Source organism: Gracilinanus agilis, chromosome 3 (assembly GCF_016433145.1).
Source record: "Gracilinanus agilis isolate LMUSP501 chromosome 3, AgileGrace, whole genome shotgun sequence".
NCBI classification, from domain to species: domain Eukaryota; kingdom Metazoa; phylum Chordata; class Mammalia; order Didelphimorphia; family Didelphidae; genus Gracilinanus; species Gracilinanus agilis.
The window spans coordinates 481383688-481401825 of record NC_058132.1 but is presented as its reverse complement, the minus strand read 5'-3'; the positions used below and the strand labels follow the sequence as shown (position 1 = coordinate 481401825).

Below are 18138 nucleotides of genomic sequence, written 5' to 3'. Positions count from 1 at the left end.
GATCAGCTTATCTTATTTTCCCTGGCATTTAGTTAATAACAAAGAAATTTTTTTCCTTTGTTTTAGTTTTCTGAGACTCTTATTTTTATTTATTGAATAACTGAAAGCCAATAACAAACCTATTTTTTATAAAGGAGGTGGTAGGCAGTGAAAGTGATGCAAAAAAGAAGGAAAATAGAAAAAGAGTATCAATGAAACAAAAATATAACACAGAAGAGAACATAAGGAAGTTCAGAAAGTTAAAAAGACATGCAGAGGTTTATTACTAAAGAATTAAATTGATTATATGTTGGAAAATATAAAACTATGGAACAATTTCTAAGTTCACAATTTCACATGAAATCTTCTTTTCTGTTCTTTAACGACTGAAATGTTCATTTTTTTTGCTGTTAAGTTAAAAATGTAAGTTAAGTTAAAAGAAGAATGACCTCTTATCTGAGCTAGTCTGGTTACTCTGACAAACTGAACTAAAATAAACCTAAATTAATTATACTCTTAAAAATATTTTATGGGTTTATTATATTTTAAATATCTCCCTATAATTATAACTTAAATATATGCTTATATTTAAAATCTTACCTTATCTTAATATCCATTCTAAGAAAGAAGAATGTCAAGGTCTAGGTAATTGGGGTTAAGTGGCTTGCCAAGGGTCACACAGCTAGGAAGTGTCTAAGGCCACATTTGAACTCAGGTTTTCTGACGCTCTATCTATTGTGCTTTCTAGCTACCCCATAATGATAAGATTTTAAGGCAAAAAGAATAATGATAGAACTTAAGAGATGAAAAGAACCTTAAAGATCATAAACCCTTGTTTTGCATATTACACATCAGGCCTAGAAACATAAAGTGATTTGCATAATATAACTTAGCAGAACTAAGGTTAGGACCCCAAATCTCCCATCTTCCAGTCTAGTCCCAGTGTTCATCCCACTATGTGGTTGCCACTATCCTATTCATATATATATCAGTGGTTCCCAAACTTTTTTTGCCTACCGCCCCCTTTCCAGAATTTTTACTTAGCCCCCTGGAAATTAATTTTTTAAAAATTTTAATAGCAATTAATAGGAAAGATAAATGCACCTGTGGCCATTACTGTCTCCCTGGATCGCTGCAGTACCCACCAAGGGTCGGTAGCGCCCACTTTGGGAATCAATTATATATATATATATATATATATATATATATAATTAATAATGTAAGGATTACAGGTAAAATTATATTTATAAACATATGCTAGAATAGAAGTTCAATCTTTCTACTTTTGCAAATCTTAGCCTCTAAACTTTGGCTTTCATTTCTGTTTTTCTCAAAAGAACATATAGGCTTAAAAACCTTTAGGTTTTTAAATATCATAGCTTCAAGTCTCCCATTTATTAGCCCCATTAGGTATTGAATTCTTTTCATACTTCATAAGATTCCTAATTTTAATGGTGTGGGTATTCCCTTCCAGCAATTCATTCATTACCCTCTATACCTTAGTCAATGATCTTCATAATTCTGTGGCCACTTTAGGATGACCCTCTTCAAATTTAAAAAAAGTTCATTCTTTTTTGAGAGACATATACTCTATCGATTAGTCTGGATCAAACATTTTCCAGGTTAATTTAATCCCTAAGAGTTAGCACCCTATAACAAAGCTTATGGAAATCAAGTTTCCTCTCCTACCCTAGAGTTTTGTTAGTCTACTTCACGTGCTTTAGACTGAATTTTAGGTCCACATACCGTTTGCTCAGAGGCTTCACCAACATTATCATATTCCAGAATGGCTTTGTAAAGTGTGTTAAGGAGGTGAGATGCTCGAACAACATTTCGAGTGTCAGGTGGTACTTCTGCCACTCCAGTGCTAAAAACTTTGTGGAGAACCTTCAGTTGTACCAGACGAGGTGATAATTTGTCCACCACTATTGAAAGAGTAACTGTTGTATCTGCAAAAATAAATAAATCAAACTCAACAGAAAGAATAATATAAAATTATAAAATGAATACTATGCATTTTTATGGTGTCAAATATGCAAATTAATCAAAAAGCCAAAAAATATTTAAAAGCTGTAAGCTATAATATTATTAAGTAACACTAAAGAATTATTCCAATACCTTTATTGATGACACATTTCTCAATCTCACTAAGTTCTTCTTTGAAACTAATAAAATATTTATACAAGGCCCACATGAAAGCTTGATAGGTTCTAAATTGAGGTTCAGTAGACTTCTTAGGTGTGTAAGTATTTCCAAGCAATGTACTTTCTGAACTGTGCCCCATTACTTCATCGATGAACTTCTGTAGTCTAAACACAACTTGGCCATATGCTGCTATTTGTTCCAGGACCGATCTTAAACAATTCTGTAAAAGTATTTCATAATTAAATTAGTGTCTCTCAAAACCAGAAATCTCAAATGTCTACCCAGCAAAATAAGAATTTGATTGCTGCAAAGTAAAATAAAATACTTAAGAGTATGATTTTAATTGTAATCCAGGATATTTTGTAAAAGAAAATAAAGTTAGAATGAGTACTCAAATTTCACATCCAAGGGAAATATATTAAAAAATACTCATTTTATAAGGCTATATTACAACAAACTATATTTTTTTACCTTTTTTAGAAAACAGAGACATCAAAGAGAGCTGGTGTTACTTAATGGGAGTGTTTTAAAGGTAATCAATACAATTATTGTATATAGCTTTTGGGTAATATCAAGACCTACGACCAGAAAGAATTACATTTAAGAGCGTAAAAGAATACTTAGTCCAATTCCCTCACCTTTTCAAGTGAAAATTTGAAACCTAGGTTAGGAAAATCAAGAAAACTAAGTAGGTATTTTGTCTCTTTTTTCTCTCCCTACTCTAGCTACTTTTCTTACCCTTAAATATTATTATAAATTTATATTCTAAGTTATAGCTCATTTGTGTCTTTAGTGCAAATAGGCTTTATCGAAGTGTTTCTTGTATAATTTGTGTTGCAGAAAGGAAAGTTCTGTCACCTGGCACATACAATGGATCATTACTGTACTAGTGTTGAATCTACATATTTGCCCTAATATTTTTGTGAGTCAGAAAGAAAGAAAAGTCATCTTCTTTTAATAGCATCCTTATTTAGGCACAAAGGAGACTACACCAATGAATAAAGTCACAACTTCTAATTTTTAATTCATTATTCTTTAGATTTGTTTACAGCTGACAAAAACCACTTGAAGCTCGGGATGGAACTGCTTTAAACAAATAAAGGGAAGAAAAGGTGAATTTACTAAAATGACTTACATGTGTCAAGTGAGTTACTACAATGTTATTTCTCACAGTAACTTTCCCATCATTTAACTGAAATATGAAAAGTTTTTTTACTCCTGAAAGTAACCTGTAATAAAGAAAAAAGAGAATATGCTTAAAATCTAGAAAAAAAAAAGGTCTTTCATAGGAATATGTGGAAAGTTCCTTTAAAAGGACCCCTGATTTAAGAAAGGTAATTTTTTTAAAATCAGAAAATGAAATGAAATATATCAAATGTGCACATCTAATCCCCATAAAGTTTTTCTAACCACAAAAAATTAAAGCATTTCTATCAAATGGTCTTCTGACTCAAAAGAAACAGGTATAGTGTTTTATTCTTCAAAATCTGACCAACAATTTTTTGCAATCAGCTCTTCCCAAATTTATCATCAACCTGAGAATGTTGATGAATGCAATGAGCCTGGAGTAATATACTATTAATATTATGGACTGCATTTTCCATTTTTACTTATATATAGTCCAATTTCTTAAGAAATACAGTTTCTTTCCATATGGAGATCTGTAATCACATGCCAGTTTTTATGATTATTTTCAAGCTAATGAAAATAGCTGTGATTATGTTTTCTTTGAAATTTATCAACCTCTTTAATCTTCTATTATCTGTTTCTAGTACTTGCATTCTCTTATATTTCTACTTTGTACTGAACTGAGTATTAAAGCTGTCATAATAGCTAATTTCTAACCTGAATATGTAATACTATAAAAATAATTACCCTTTAACAAACTCAATCCAAATTCTTTACTAATAAATTCTCTTATGCCATATCATTTTGGACATTAAGCATAACAGAGGCAGTGAGTGGATACAGGGCTTGGATTCAGAAGGAACTAAGTTCAAATTCACCTCTGATACCAATCAAACTGTGTGATTTTGGACAAAGCAACTGATTTCTATTTGACTCAGACAATCCCTAGGATTTACCTAGCTAGGTAGGTAATTCTCCTATGTAACTTGGGGAAATCTTAGATCGTGCTCCCTATACTGCATAAATTAGAGTTCATTTGTGTCTTTAGTGATATAGGTCTTACCAAAGTGTTTCTCGTATAACCTGTGTTTCAGTAACAAAGGTCCTGTCATCTGGCACATACAATGGGTCACTACTGTACAAGTGTTGATCCCTAGAAAGATCATAAACATCTATTGTTAACCTAAAATGTTTCTGTTAAAATAAGGCAGGAGTCATTTTTTACTTTAACTATATCTTTTATACTTTAGGAGCCACCTTGTGGTAACAATCAGTGAACCATAAGCAAGTAAACATAGTGACAATTATAATTTTAATACATTTCCAGGATCACAATCATAAACCAATAAGTGTACTTTTAGAAAAGCTATTCAAAAACCATTTAAAAAGACAAAATGATAGTTTTTTCCTTATAATCAAAATAAATAATAATACATACTATTCAGCATTAAAAAAAACTTCATTCTATCTTCACTGCTTTTTCCTCACAAAAACAAAACAAAACTAAACTAAACCAAACCTTTGTTCTCATTCTATGCTTTTGGTTAATTTTATTTATTCATTTATTTTTTACCAATTACCACATAAATTTCCACGTAAGTTTTCCAAAGCTCCTTCCTGTCCCCTCCTGGAGCTGACAAGCAATTCAACCTGGGTTATACATTATTATGATATAAAACATATTTCCATATTGTTCACATTCTATGCTTTTTGAATGTATTGATGTAAGTCATTGTGGAAAAAGGGCCCACCTTCTTTTTCCATTAGCAAAATTGCATTTTATTTTTATATTCACTTTGACCACAGTGCCCAGTACTTAGCACAGTACGTGGCACATAGTAGGTGTTTAATAAATGTTTCTTGATTGATTGGTATGTAAGGTAAAATAAGCCAATAAAATAATCTATATATTGAATTGTAAAAGATAAATCATGAGAATCCAAAACTTAAGTTAAAAATTTAAAGTAATTCAACCAAACATCCATTTCAGAAAAGCACCACCTTTGTAGAGCAAAATGATTTACTTAAAATGTAAAGGAGTTTAACAAGAACCATCCAAATCAAAGTTATTTCCATCATTTTTATTTCCTTACCAAACAGAAGATAAATTGGAGTGTAGATGCAAACTATGAGAGAAACGTGATGGTCTGGCTGTCCAATACTGAAGAACAACATGCTGCTCCAACCAACTTCGTGCATCTGGTTCACCTGCTGGAAAGATATTGGGAGAACTGAATTTTCTATAATAGTAAGTATATAATCATTTGAGTGTACAACAATAAATGATTCTTTTTCTTAAACCCTTAGTTTCTGTCTTAGAATCAATGTACATTGGTACCAAGGCAGAAGAGTGCTAAGGGCTAGGCAATGGAGGCTAAGTGACTTGCCCAGAGTTGCACAGGTGGGAAGTGTCTGAGGCCAGATTTGAATCTAGGACCTCTTGTCCTTAGACCTGGCTCTTAATCCACTGAGTCACCCAGTTGCCCTTCAATGATTCTTTTTTTAAATATTTTTTGTTTTTGTTTTAAATTTTTTAGAGAATTTTCCCATGGTTACATGATTCATGTTTTTTCCCTCTCCTCCACATCCCTCCCTCCCTATAGCCGGCGCACAATTCCACTGGGTCATTGATCAAAACCTATTTCCATATTATTGATAGTTGCACTGGGGTGATCGTTTAGAGCCTATATTCCAAATCATATCCCCATCAACCCATGTCAAACAGTTGTTTTTCTTCTGTGTTTCTACTCCTGTAGTTCTTCCTCTGAATGTGGGTTCTTTCTCATAATTCACTCATGGCTGTCCTGGGTCACTGCACTGCTGCTAGTAGAGAAGTCCATTACTCTTGATTGTACCACAATATATCAGTCTCTGTGTACAATGTTCTTCTGGCTCTGCTCCTTTCACTCTGCATCAATTCCTGGAGGTCATTCCAGTTCACATGGATTTTTTCCAGTTTATTATTCCTTTCAGCACAATAGTATTCCATCCCCAACAGATACCATAATTTGTTTAGCCATTCCCCAATTGAAGAACATCCCCTCATTTTCCATTTTTTTTTGCCACCACAAAGAGTGCAGCTATAAATATTTTTGTGCAAGTCTTTTTCCCTATGATCTCTTCCCTCAATGATTATTAATAAGAATAATAAAAGACACATGCCTTAAAATTTGAAAAGTACTTTATGACTTGGCTACTCTCAGCAATGCAATGATCTGGGTCATCCTGAAAGACTTATGATGAGGAATGCTATCCACCTCCAGAGAAAGAACTGTTGGAGTCATCAGTTTATTTATGGTTTTATTTTGGGGTTTTGGTTATGTATGAATGTGTTCTCACAAAGTGTGTTTTGTGTGACAATAAAAAAGATGTAAAAAAAAGAAAAAAGAAAAGTACTTTATCTGATAGAGCCTCCCAACATGTTGGGTAGGTATGGAAGGTATATACTCATTTCATTAATGGGGAAGCTCAGGTTCAGAGAGGTTAAATGTCTGGTCCATTCACAAAGCTAAAAGTAGCTGGTTAAGAGGCAGGATATGAGCCCAGATGTTCCTGACTACAAGTAGGTCTACACACGACACTACAACTTCTAAAAACTGGACAATTAAAAATAAGAGTCATGTTCTATAACATATGACAGTTACTTAATATGTTACTAATGTTCTCAACTGATAAATCTAGTGCCTTTTCTTCTTTCTCATCTCTCCTGCTACTCTGTAGCATTTGATATTATTTACCCATTTGTCCTTTTTGGCCCTCTTCTTCTATGGTTTGATATGCGTTAGTCTTGGTTCTCTTTCTACTTGCCTGGGAAGTTCCTTCTCTATGGCATTTGTTTGATCATCCTCTTCTTTCTGCCTATTATGGGGATCCTGGGTTCTTTTCTCTCAAAACACTTTCTCTTCATGATTTAATTAGCTCTCACAGGTTCACTGATCATCTTGATGCAGACAACTTCCAAATTTATATATTCAGCCCCACTATCTTTCCTGAATTCTCACATTACAGAATGCCTGAATATCTCTACCTAGATTTCCCACAAACATGTCCAATTCATCATGTCCAAAACATAACTAATTTCATTTCTCTCAAAAAACTATTCTTCTTTCAAGCTACTCTATTTCTATGGGCAATGATTTTAGTTAGCCAGGATTCAAAAACCTTGAAGTTGCTTAACTCTTCCTTCTCCTTCAACTCCCATTTCTAATTAGTTGCCCAGTTTTTATAATCTTACCTCCAGTAAAATATCTTATATTTCTCTCCTTCCTTTCATTTATAGAGCCTAGCCTCAGACTCTCCTCTCTTCTCACTTGGGCTATAGCAACAACTTTTGAAATGGTTCTTTATGTCTCCCTTCTCTCTTCCTCTTCAAGCCATCCTCTGTATAACTGCTAAAGAGAAATATGTAAAACAAGGATTTTATCATGTCACTGCTTTACATTCAAAGATCTTTGATTGCATCCTATTTCCTTTAAAATAAAATACCATCTCCTCAATCTAACACTTGAAGTCATGTACAGTCTGCTCCTTACCTAATCTTCCAGTATTATTTCATGTGATTTTCTTTTACATACTCCTCAATTCAATTAAAATAGCCTGCTAGTTGATGCTCATACATCTATCTCATACCTCCATGACTTTGCATAAATGGTCTCCCATGTCTGGGACACATTCCTCCTTCACATTCACTTCTCAATCTGAACTGTTACCTCAAAATGGATAACAGTAGTTCCACTGAGTTTTAAACCAGAACTTTCTGCATGTAAAGATTTGTCAATGATGACACTGAAGCCAGTCACAAGGCTGAAACACCTGACCCATCTATGGCTCTTTGCTCTACCTCCATCTAATCAAATTCTAAATCCTATCATTTTTTATCTCCATAAAGGTAGCCATTTCCTTCCCATCATTCCCACCACTATCACTGTAGTCCAGTCCATTCTTATCTAGGCTGCTGAAAATAACTTATTTCTTGCTCTCCAGTTTCTATTCTATATAATGTTTTGAGTTAATTTTATTATAACTGAACATATCTCTGACATAGTCTATATGTTTTGCTTAACTGAACTTCTTTGTTACAAACAAGATCCAAGGGTGGAGCAAGGGGAGACATTGAGGTGTGAAAGCAATGTTTAAAAAAAAGTTAACATCAATTTTTTTTCAAAAAAGCTTTAAAAAAAAATCTCATTTGCTCCAGACCTTTGTCATAAAAGCTTCAATGGTTTTCTATTACCTACTTCCCCTAAATCTATTAAAACAGGTTTCATAGGCCCTACATAATTAAAGGTCTCATGACTACTTTGATCCTCTTCAGTAGAAATAACCCTCCTCTAAACTACCAAAGCATTTTGTAACTTTCTTACTTAAGTTTCACACTATAATAATGTCTTTTTTCTTTCTCTCAGCCTGTGAGCTCTAAGAAGTCAGGGACCAGGTTTTATTCTCTCCTATCTATGTATTCAACAAATATTTTCTGAATGAATGTTGAATTTTAATAATTTTTCAATCCATTCTAGAAAGGCTAATAAAAATGGAAATACTAATGTGTAAAGGGAACCCTCTCCCCACTGGGGTGGTGCAACCTGAGTCCCTGTGCTGTGTGACTGGATATTATATGAATGCACAAGTGATGTGTCCAGGCCAAAAGAAAAGAAAAAGAGGGGGTATGAGGAGGTATGCTCTCCTCTCTCTATTTCCTTGAATGGTGGTGGTGGAGGACAGTGCCTGGTTGAGAGAGATAGCCATGTGGAGAGACATGTGGTTAGAATTAGATTAGAAATAGGCTTTGATCTCTACCTATCTGCTTTATCTATTTCAAGTCAATATTAATAAACTCTATGGAAATTAAGAACCAGGAGTTTTTAATTTAACTTTAACAATAAGAGTTAGGAAACTTCAATTCTAGTGCCAGTTTTGCCATTAACTAGTTGTGTGACTTGGGGCAAGCCATTTGACTTGTTCTCTAGGTCTTACTTTTCTCATCATAAAATGAATGAACTGGAAGAAATAGTCTCTTGGGCCCATTTCAGTTAAAAGTGCTATGATTATATGACAAGTTAAAGTAGAAATTGAACTAATTTTGTTTTTGCTTAAATCTGAATGAATCCAATCTAACTTTCTAGAAAAATTCAATTTTGAATTTTGTGCCCCCTCCCTCCTAGAATGAGAAAGTTTAAGGCTAAAGGAAAATTTACATATTTATAAGAAAAATCAAAGAAGAGAAATGTCATATAAACATTCCTCATTAATACTAATTATTTTTTGTTTTTTAAATTCTTATATTCTCTTAGAACTGATACTAAGTATTGGATCTAAGGCAAAAGAATGGTAAGGACTAGGCAATTGGGGTTAAGTGACTTCCCCAGGGTCACATAGCTGGGAAGTATTAAAGGCCACATTTGAATCCAGGACCTCTTGTCTCTAGACCTAGCTCTCTATCCACTCAGCCATCTAGCTGCCCCCCTCATTAATATTAATTATGACATGCTGCTTTTAAGACACTAAGGTTAAAGGTCTTTTAACTGCTTAAAAGGAGCTTTTGAAAATATGAGGAAATATATGAATTTGACATGCATTTTCTCAATTTTCAATTTCAATATTTTGTTAGGTATCTCTATTAAAGATGGCATTTCCTGCGCATCGGCCATGGGGAGGGGGAAGGTCAGGGGGTGAAGGGGAAAGTAAGAGCATGAATCATGTAACCATGTTAACTTTTCTAAAAAATAAATATTAATAAATGTTAAAAAAAAAGATGGCACTTCCAACTTTACCTTTCCAACTAACATGAGGAACTATTTTCTTATTTTGATCTTGTTCTTCTAATGGTGTTCTATCCACTTGAATCCCAGAGTCTTCTCTACTAAGAGGTTGTTGATCATCATCATCTTCACTTTCTTCAGACCAATTCTATCAAATAAGTTAACAGAGATTATTTTAGTAAAGAGTAAGAAAACTAGAGCTAGTTAAACAAAAGGGAACTCATTTGAGAATATAACAAAAGTCAGAACTTTGCTAATAATATTGCCTTTTTCTTAAAGTCCATCAAAGTAAATTGGACAATGGTCAGGAACTTTTCAATATGAGAGTCTCAAGGATGGAACCACCTTTTTTGGCGGCAATATACCTACCAAATTATTAAGCTACAAAAAGAGTTCTCAGATAAGATGGTTAGCTTAATACATAATCTACTCGAATTCTGAGTTGCTTATTATCTAGTATGAATTTTGCAAATCTATAGTACTATTTTTGTAGTGGTATAATAAGAGGATTTCTGCTCCTCTTAAGAGCAGAAGGCCCCTCCAAAAGAGAAGGGTAGCTTTATACTTTTTTGGAAGGAACAAAACAACCAATCCACTGCAGCAGGTAATACCAGGAAAGATTTAAATCTGTATGCTAGGCAAGTGTTGAAGTATTTAATAGCAAAACTACTATGACTTACTGGTGTATCTGCATCTGGGCCCAATTCAATTTCTTCACCTTCCATCAAGTATTTCCCCCAGTCAATTTCTTCTTTCTTTTCTAAGATACAACACAGTTTTGGTTACTAACCTTCTCAGAAAAAAAGAGTTAAAATGCCAGAAAAAAGAAATCAAAGTAACATAGGTCAACAGATGCAAAATCTAAGAACAAAGGCGTTCAATAAACAAATATAGATTTTTCTAACTTCAACATACATTTCATTTTGAAATTAATTTCCATTTCATACAAAATTTGAACCTGGATCAAGCTCTTCTAATGCTATATTAAACTACGACTTACCCACTTCTTTTTCTCTTGGCTTTTCCACATAATTGGTGTTTGAAGGAGAATCAGAAAGACACAGAAGGAGTGACAATATTGCATAATGTGTATCTGTCTTTAAAACAAATTAAGTGATGTTATTATAAGTAGAAATATGTTATTAAAGCATACATAAGCCTAAATTCCAGTTTTAAGTGAATAAAAACCTAACTTTTCATGGTTATGCGATACTCTTTTCTAAATTTATTTTTCTTAGATAACATTAATTTGGATTATATTGTAATAACTTCCAACTTTTAAATACTTACTCTCAAACTTCAGAGTCAGAATGGACCTAATTGGTCATCTAGTCCAACCAATAACTGACAAAAAAATTATATCTACAAAATACCCAATAGATGGTCATGCAACTTTTGGCTTAATACCTCCAATAAGGAAGAACCTACTTCTTCAGACAGCTCATTCTTCTTTAGAATAACTCTAATTGCTAGTACATGATTACTCACAGCAAGTCTTTATCTGCAACTGCTACCCATTGCTTATACTTCTTATAATTAGTAATTTTTATTTTTTGTTCTAAATTTCAGTGAAAACTATGAGGTTTCATCTTAAGATTAATTTTCAAATTTCAAATTGCTCACTTTTTATCCCAAAATTTGCAGTTATCCATACTTCATATTATCAGTAAGATAGTTTCTAAATTTCAGGCACACTATTTTTTAAGCCTTACCCAGAATTCTTAGTATGAATTATAAGACAGAAGAGTGGCAAGGACTAGACAATGGGGGTTAAGTGATTTATCTGTCCACAGTCACACAGCTAGGAAGTGTCTGAGGTCAGATTGAACCCAGGTCCACCTAATTCTAGGTCTGTTGCTCTATCCAGCGTGCTACCCTGCTGCCCTGACAAGCATATTATTTATCTATACTCCAAATACTATTATTCCTGTTTTAGAGGTGAAGGAATTAATGTTCAGAGATGATTAATAAATTTGCCCAATCACAAAGCTACAAAAAGCAAGGTCATGATTAAAACATAGGTCTTTGGATACCAAATCGAATTAGTTTTCTACCACATACATTGTTCCAGTTCAGAATGTCCTTTTAATAATTTCACTGAATACTTATTTAAGGGCTACAATCTTCCAAATCACACAGGAAGTAGATAATTTTAAAATATATGAATCTCTTTCAGTATATAATGACAGTTAAATAAAAGAAAGGAAGTTCCTTCTTTCTTAGAGTTTAGAATGAAAGTAATGAACACCCTCCTTCCCAACTATATTCTCTCCCCTACATCCTTCACTGCTATAAACAATTAAGTGATCAAATTCAAAGCTAAGGGCTGAGCCTTCTGATGTATAATGTATTTAGAACATTATGCGTGCTTAAAGGTTAATATTAATAAGATGAAGAAAATCAGAGGGGAATTTAAAAACATAACATACCTTTGTTTCCTTAGTACTTGGAAGTGAGGCATGTAAAAACTCTTGAGTTAATTTCTTCCAACTGGCAGCTTTGCTGAGATCTGAATGAATGATGAGCTTTTCATAAATTCTAAAATAAAAAAAGTTAACCAATATTTCAAAAGAAATATATTAACAAAGGTATTTCGGCTAAATACATATATATGTTCTCCATTCTAATTTAATCAGGTATCTCATCAAAGTATATTGGTAATTCTAGAGACAAGTAAATTCTGTCAAGTCCTTTCAAAATGTAAAGTATGATCCTGGCATGGGACTGCATCTGCCATCCTTGGTTCATCTTAACAAAATTCAGAAAAGTTCATCACCAAAAGGTATGCCACAATAGAATGACTCCCTTTCACCACAGAAACCTATGATGTCAGTCTACTGAGATGTAGAGGGGCTGTGACCTGCATTAATGGTCAGAGTACCCACAAATCTCTAAAGCACTGGAATAAACACATGTACAAACAAATATAAATAAAATTGACTTACCCCTCTATCGTCCTCTCCACTTTATGACTGCTTACATCTAGGAAACGATGAAATCTAAATGAAATGCAAAGAAAATCATTTATTCATAGCAATTTTATCACATCTGTATAAAAAGTCTGGCTCAAAGATATAAAACTTGGAAGCAAAATATAAATATTTGGGACTATTTTTTCCCCTAATGGTTTAAAGGCTTTGATAAAATTCAGTTTACTCAATATATCTTTCATTCAATTCAATTCAACAAACATTGACTATGTGCAAAACAAAAGAGTAATTACAAGAATGAAAACCAACAAAGCTTCTGCCCTCATAGAGCCTACCATCTCCAAGGGTTTCTACCACATTGACAATGCTCAAGCAAAGAATAAGTAAACACTTATTAGAGACAGTATAGAAAATTCCTGTCCAAGTACATACAGGCTCTGCTAGGGAACTACTGAGTTCCTTTCCAATTCTGATATATTATGATTTGTGACACATACTGAGATAAGTAAAGACAATATGTAATGAGGCAAAGAAGGTATCCAGACAATGTGCTTTGGAAATAATTAATGAGTAAGAAAACATTTCAACTCTGATTATCAGGAAGTGCCACAGAAGAATCTTTAACTGAGCTTTGAAGAAAGAGAAAGGTTTTAAAGTGCAAAGATGAGAAAGAAGTACATTTCAGGCATGATGGAAAGCTTATGTGAATGCACAAAGGCAAGAGATAGAAAGATAAAATTAGAAGCAGTAAGTAGTCCAGTTTAGCTGCATAATTAAATGCTAGAAAAATAATCTATAAATATACAAATAACAATATTGAAAAATAATGTGAAACAGTTAGAGCTACACTGGAGCCAGACGGTAGAGGGTCCCATAAAATATCAGGTTATGACTAGTGGAAATGCTCATCAGCTCAGGGAGTGGGGGAAGGGAAAAAACATGAATCATGTAACCATGGAAAAATATTCTAAATAAATAAATGAATAAAAAAATTTAATAAAATAAAATAAAATAAATACCAGGTTATGGAGTGTGCATTTTATCCTTTTGGCCAGGGGTTGGAAAACTACAGTCACTGCCTATTTCTGTAAGCCCAGCCAGCCAACCTAAGAGTGATTTTTACATTTTAAAATAGTTTTCTTGTATTTAAAAATGCAAAATTCATTCTTAGTTCACTGGCTATATAAAACCAGGGAGCAGGAAGAGCTAGTCTTCTGACTATAGTATGTCAACCTCTGCACTAGGTAGCAGAGAATCACTGTTTTTTGAACAGGGGAGTGACATGGTCAGGCCTGAGCATTAGAAGATTATTTTCATAGCTGTGTGAATGGACTAGATAAGAAAGAAACTAGAAGGAGGCCAACTTGGTAGTGATCACAATCATACAGGTGCCAGGTAATTACCATATTACCAATAGTGCCTTCTGTGTGCCAGGCAAACTAAATGCTTTCATTTTATTTAGAAGGGGGGTGGGGGGAGGAAGAAGAAGCATGAGCGCAAGACTGAGATTGCTCAGCAAAAAACAGATTAAGGCTAGGTAAGATAATTCAACAAGCATTTAAAAAGGGAAGAGGGTAAAGAAAAAGAATAAAAATGACTCTTCTAGGTGCTCTCTTTATCCTTTTTCATGGAAACATTCTTGTGAAAAGTACAGATATAGTCTGATTACACAAAAAATAAATATAAGGACTATTCTCACTTCATAGGGAAAACCAAATTAAGTGAGTGCTGTGGTCTTCATTAATTTTTCCCCACAAAACACAACTGGGATGGGAATAGGGGGATGGAGGAAATGAGATAAAATCTGGTTTAGGAATGCTACCTACAAAAATCTGTGAGGGAACAGAAAGTGGAGGAAAGGGAAGGAAGATTATTATAAAGGTTTAGTCTTATTTCCCATTTCCACTTAGTACTGGGATGTGATGAGTCAGTTTTTTCAACTTTACTATAAAGAGGTTGGGCTAGATAATCTTTAGGCCCTTTAAACTTGTGTTATTAGAAAAAGCAGTACATCCTCCATTGAAATCCTAATCTGATGCCCCATGGTGGCATGAAAGTGATCCTGGGTTTTCTAAGGCTGTCACAAAAGCAAAACTTTGTCAGAGACTACCAAGCTGAAAAGACTTTGAATTTGGGTCAAATGATTGCTTACATGTCTGCATATCAAAGTTCTGCCTAGCTAAGCTTCAAGAAACTCTTTACCAGTTTGGCCACAGAGTGTAACAATTTTTGGCCATGACAAATCTAGAAGACCATCTACAAGTTATAAAGAAATGGTAATTTGTATTAGTGAAGGATAAACACTGATGAAATTATAGACCTGGCACTTAATAATAAAACACAGGAAATGAGTTCTGTTGCTTATTTCTTTTTAAGACCCTCAGACAGTAAAGGGCCTTACTATCTAAAAAATATAAAAGGGAAATGCCAATTTTTGGTAGCTGCATTCAGCTACTTAATTTCTGAATAGCTATTAATATATGTGACAAATGTGTTATAAGTCAGAGGCTAGCCAACAATTCAACAAATAACTAATTTCCTTGGGCCATGTAATTTTGAATTATACTTCTCCAATTTCATGCTTTGTATAGTTTTCCAAGTTATTACAGAAATCCACTTAATTATTTAAAAACTTTAAAGTCTTTTATTGTGGGTAAAGGGAGCACAATAATTTCAGTATAATTTGCACTTTGATCTAATGAGGCTAACTAAAACACATGAGAAAACTTTCTTGAAAGTTGCTGTTCAATTTAAACGTTAACATTGAATAGCACCAAGTATTTAAATCAATATTTCTCCCTACTGGTGTCTGTTTTAATAAAACTGTTCAAGATTCTCAGCTACCCATAAAGAATATAAAAGGTTCCTATTTCTGCTTCAATATCTTATTGAGATTAATTTAGGTATCTTTTAATGTTCAATCTATGTTTCCAAAATGATCTAGTTAAGATAATTTTACCTTAATTTGAGTTATCATAAAAGTATGTAAAATATGTATTTCTTATGGCATACAATTCAGCATTTAATCATGTACTTTTCAATGTTGTATCCTACTTGTTTCATGTACATATCTTGTTGCCCCATCAAAGACAGTAACTTCCTCAAGGTCAGGGAGTCTACATTGTACTTTTGTACCTATCACATTGCTTTGTAGGGTACAACTACAGATCTAGAACAGGGACTCAAATATATAATAATTCCTTATCTTCTTAATTATGGTTCAAATATCCATTCCTCTACAAAGTTCCTCTTAAATAAACAAAATGTTGCAACCTTTATTTACCTAGTACAATACTTCTCCTCAAATATAACATAGTAGACATAACATAGTAATTAGTAATATCTAACGTTTATATAGGCTGTTATGTGAAGTAGTGATCTTCTCGAGTTCAAATCTGGCCTCAGACCCTAGCTCTGTGACCCTGGGCAAGTCACTTAACCCGGTTTGCCTCAGTTCCTCTTCTGTAAAATATGCAGAAGGAAATGAAAAACCGCTCTAGTATCATTGCCAAGAAAATACCAATGGGGTCACAAAAGAGTGGGACACGATTGAACAAAAGATACGGTGCTTACAAAGAAATAATATTGGCTATGTTTGTTATGCCTTATTGTTTTTAAACACTGAGGTACATTTAGAGTAGACCCCATTGGTTCCTTAATGATGTCTGCCATCAGATCTCAATTAGTTCAGAAAGGTGGAAGACTACGTTACTCCATTTTGGAGTCCAAAGATTTTAAGGCAACTTACAGAGTTAACTTCAAATTAGTGGCAAAAGGAAAACGTTTGTAGAGGAAAATGATACTTCGGAAGCAGTGTAATAGAAGAAAAACACTAACACTAAGGAGCTGGAACTGTTTCCAGGTCTCTTTGCTGCTAAAAAGCTATGTAGCAAGTCACTATGGGTTTTCGTTTCTTTATGCAAACTAAGACTCAGAATACATTTGCCTAGCTTACCTTAAAGGGTAGTTTTGAGGACAAATGAGAAGCCGAAAGTAAAATACTCTTTTTAAAAAAAAGTTAAAAATATTTTTCAAAGACAGGTTGCCACTATTACAAATAGTTATTTTGTTTGGATGTTGCTTTGCTGGCCAACCCGTCTGGGCAGGGCGCTGTACAAAGTCGACAAAGACCTTCTTTTCCCCGGCTCCTTGCCGCTGGAGTTCGGGCTACTCTCCCATCGCAGGATCCTTCAGTAAATGGATAGCCACAGACGAAGACACAGAAATAAACACGCCCCCTGACATACAAACATCTAGAAGAAACTGAGCCTAGCGGGTCCCAAAGATGCCACCCTGAAAGGAATCGTCCCGATCCAATTCCGCAACTGTCCGTGCCCACTGCCTAGTCCCGCATCTTGTACAGCAAAAGGGCCCGAACTAGAATAAAATCCCGGACCCTAGCCTCAAGGAATATCGGGCCTATGGCGGCCCAGAAGGGCCAAGACAGATCGGGACACCAGCGGAAGGGCAAATGCAGAGACTAAAAAAGATGCTACGAGTGGGGCTTCCGTACCTGCAGGCGCGTATGGTGGCCTGGAAGGTTAGCGGCTCTAACAAAAGGAGGGGGTGGGGGTGGGAAAAGGAAGGAAAGGAAGGCAGGGTAAAAAACCTCGAGTTTCCCTCCACAAAGCACGTCGCTGACCTGAAATTGGTCCATGCGAATTGCAGAGCCAGCTGGAAGTTGCTGTCCGCCTCGTCTTGGAGGCCGCTCACGCGCCGGATCAGCTCGCGCACGTCCCGGTCCTGCTGTTTGTCCAGCCGGCTCCAGGGCGGCGCGGCCCCGGCCATCGGACCCCACCTGTGGCCTTAGCCAAAACTGACCGGGGGAGAGAATGGAGATGTCTTTATTCTCTGAGAGGGAGCGTCCCCCGAATCTGAGGCTCCCGCGGGTTCTGTTTGTGTCTGGCGGGGCTGCTGACAGCTCTCGCGATAATCTCCCCAGCCCGTAGTGCTCGCGGAGGGTGGTGGGGAATGAGTGCGCTTGCGCCAAAGATCTGCCTGGGCTGGTACCCGGCGTGGCGGGATGCCTAGGAGTTCTAGAAGGGGCGTTCTCGTAGGTTTTAGAATGGCATTCTTAAATACCATCTTAATTCGGGGGTTCTTAACGTGAAGTCCGTGAACTTGCATTTTAAAAAATATTTTGATTATTCTGTTTCAATGTCATCGGTTATTATTGTTATTATTAATATTTCATTGTT

The 18138-nt window shown here is 34.8% G+C and overlaps 1 protein-coding gene across 2 annotated transcripts in view; it reads right to left on the bottom strand.

Annotated features, from left to right (window-relative positions):
• The window catches only part of TUBGCP5 (tubulin gamma complex associated protein 5), a 38832-nt gene extending 21104 nt beyond the window's left edge, over nucleotides 1–17728 (bottom strand). The window contains exons 1-11 of one of the 2 annotated variants that reach the window (XM_044667005.1): nucleotides 17583–17728; nucleotides 12956–13009; nucleotides 12440–12548; nucleotides 11011–11107; nucleotides 10691–10770; nucleotides 10023–10158; nucleotides 5346–5463; nucleotides 4316–4405; nucleotides 3260–3353; nucleotides 2098–2344; nucleotides 1726–1928 (exon numbers count right to left, since the gene is read on the bottom strand). In XM_044667005.1, coding sequence (XP_044522940.1) covers nucleotides 1726–1928; nucleotides 2098–2344; nucleotides 3260–3353; nucleotides 4316–4405; nucleotides 5346–5463; nucleotides 10023–10158; nucleotides 10691–10770; nucleotides 11011–11107; nucleotides 12440–12548; nucleotides 12956–13009; nucleotides 17583–17728 — 1374 coding nt within the window. The remainder of the gene's footprint in view (nucleotides 1–1725; nucleotides 1929–2097; nucleotides 2345–3259; nucleotides 3354–4315; nucleotides 4406–5345; nucleotides 5464–10022; nucleotides 10159–10690; nucleotides 10771–11010; nucleotides 11108–12439; nucleotides 12549–12955; nucleotides 13010–17582) is intronic. The other variant, XM_044667006.1, reaches the window with a different exon arrangement.
• Nucleotides 17729–18138: the final 410 nt, after the last annotated feature.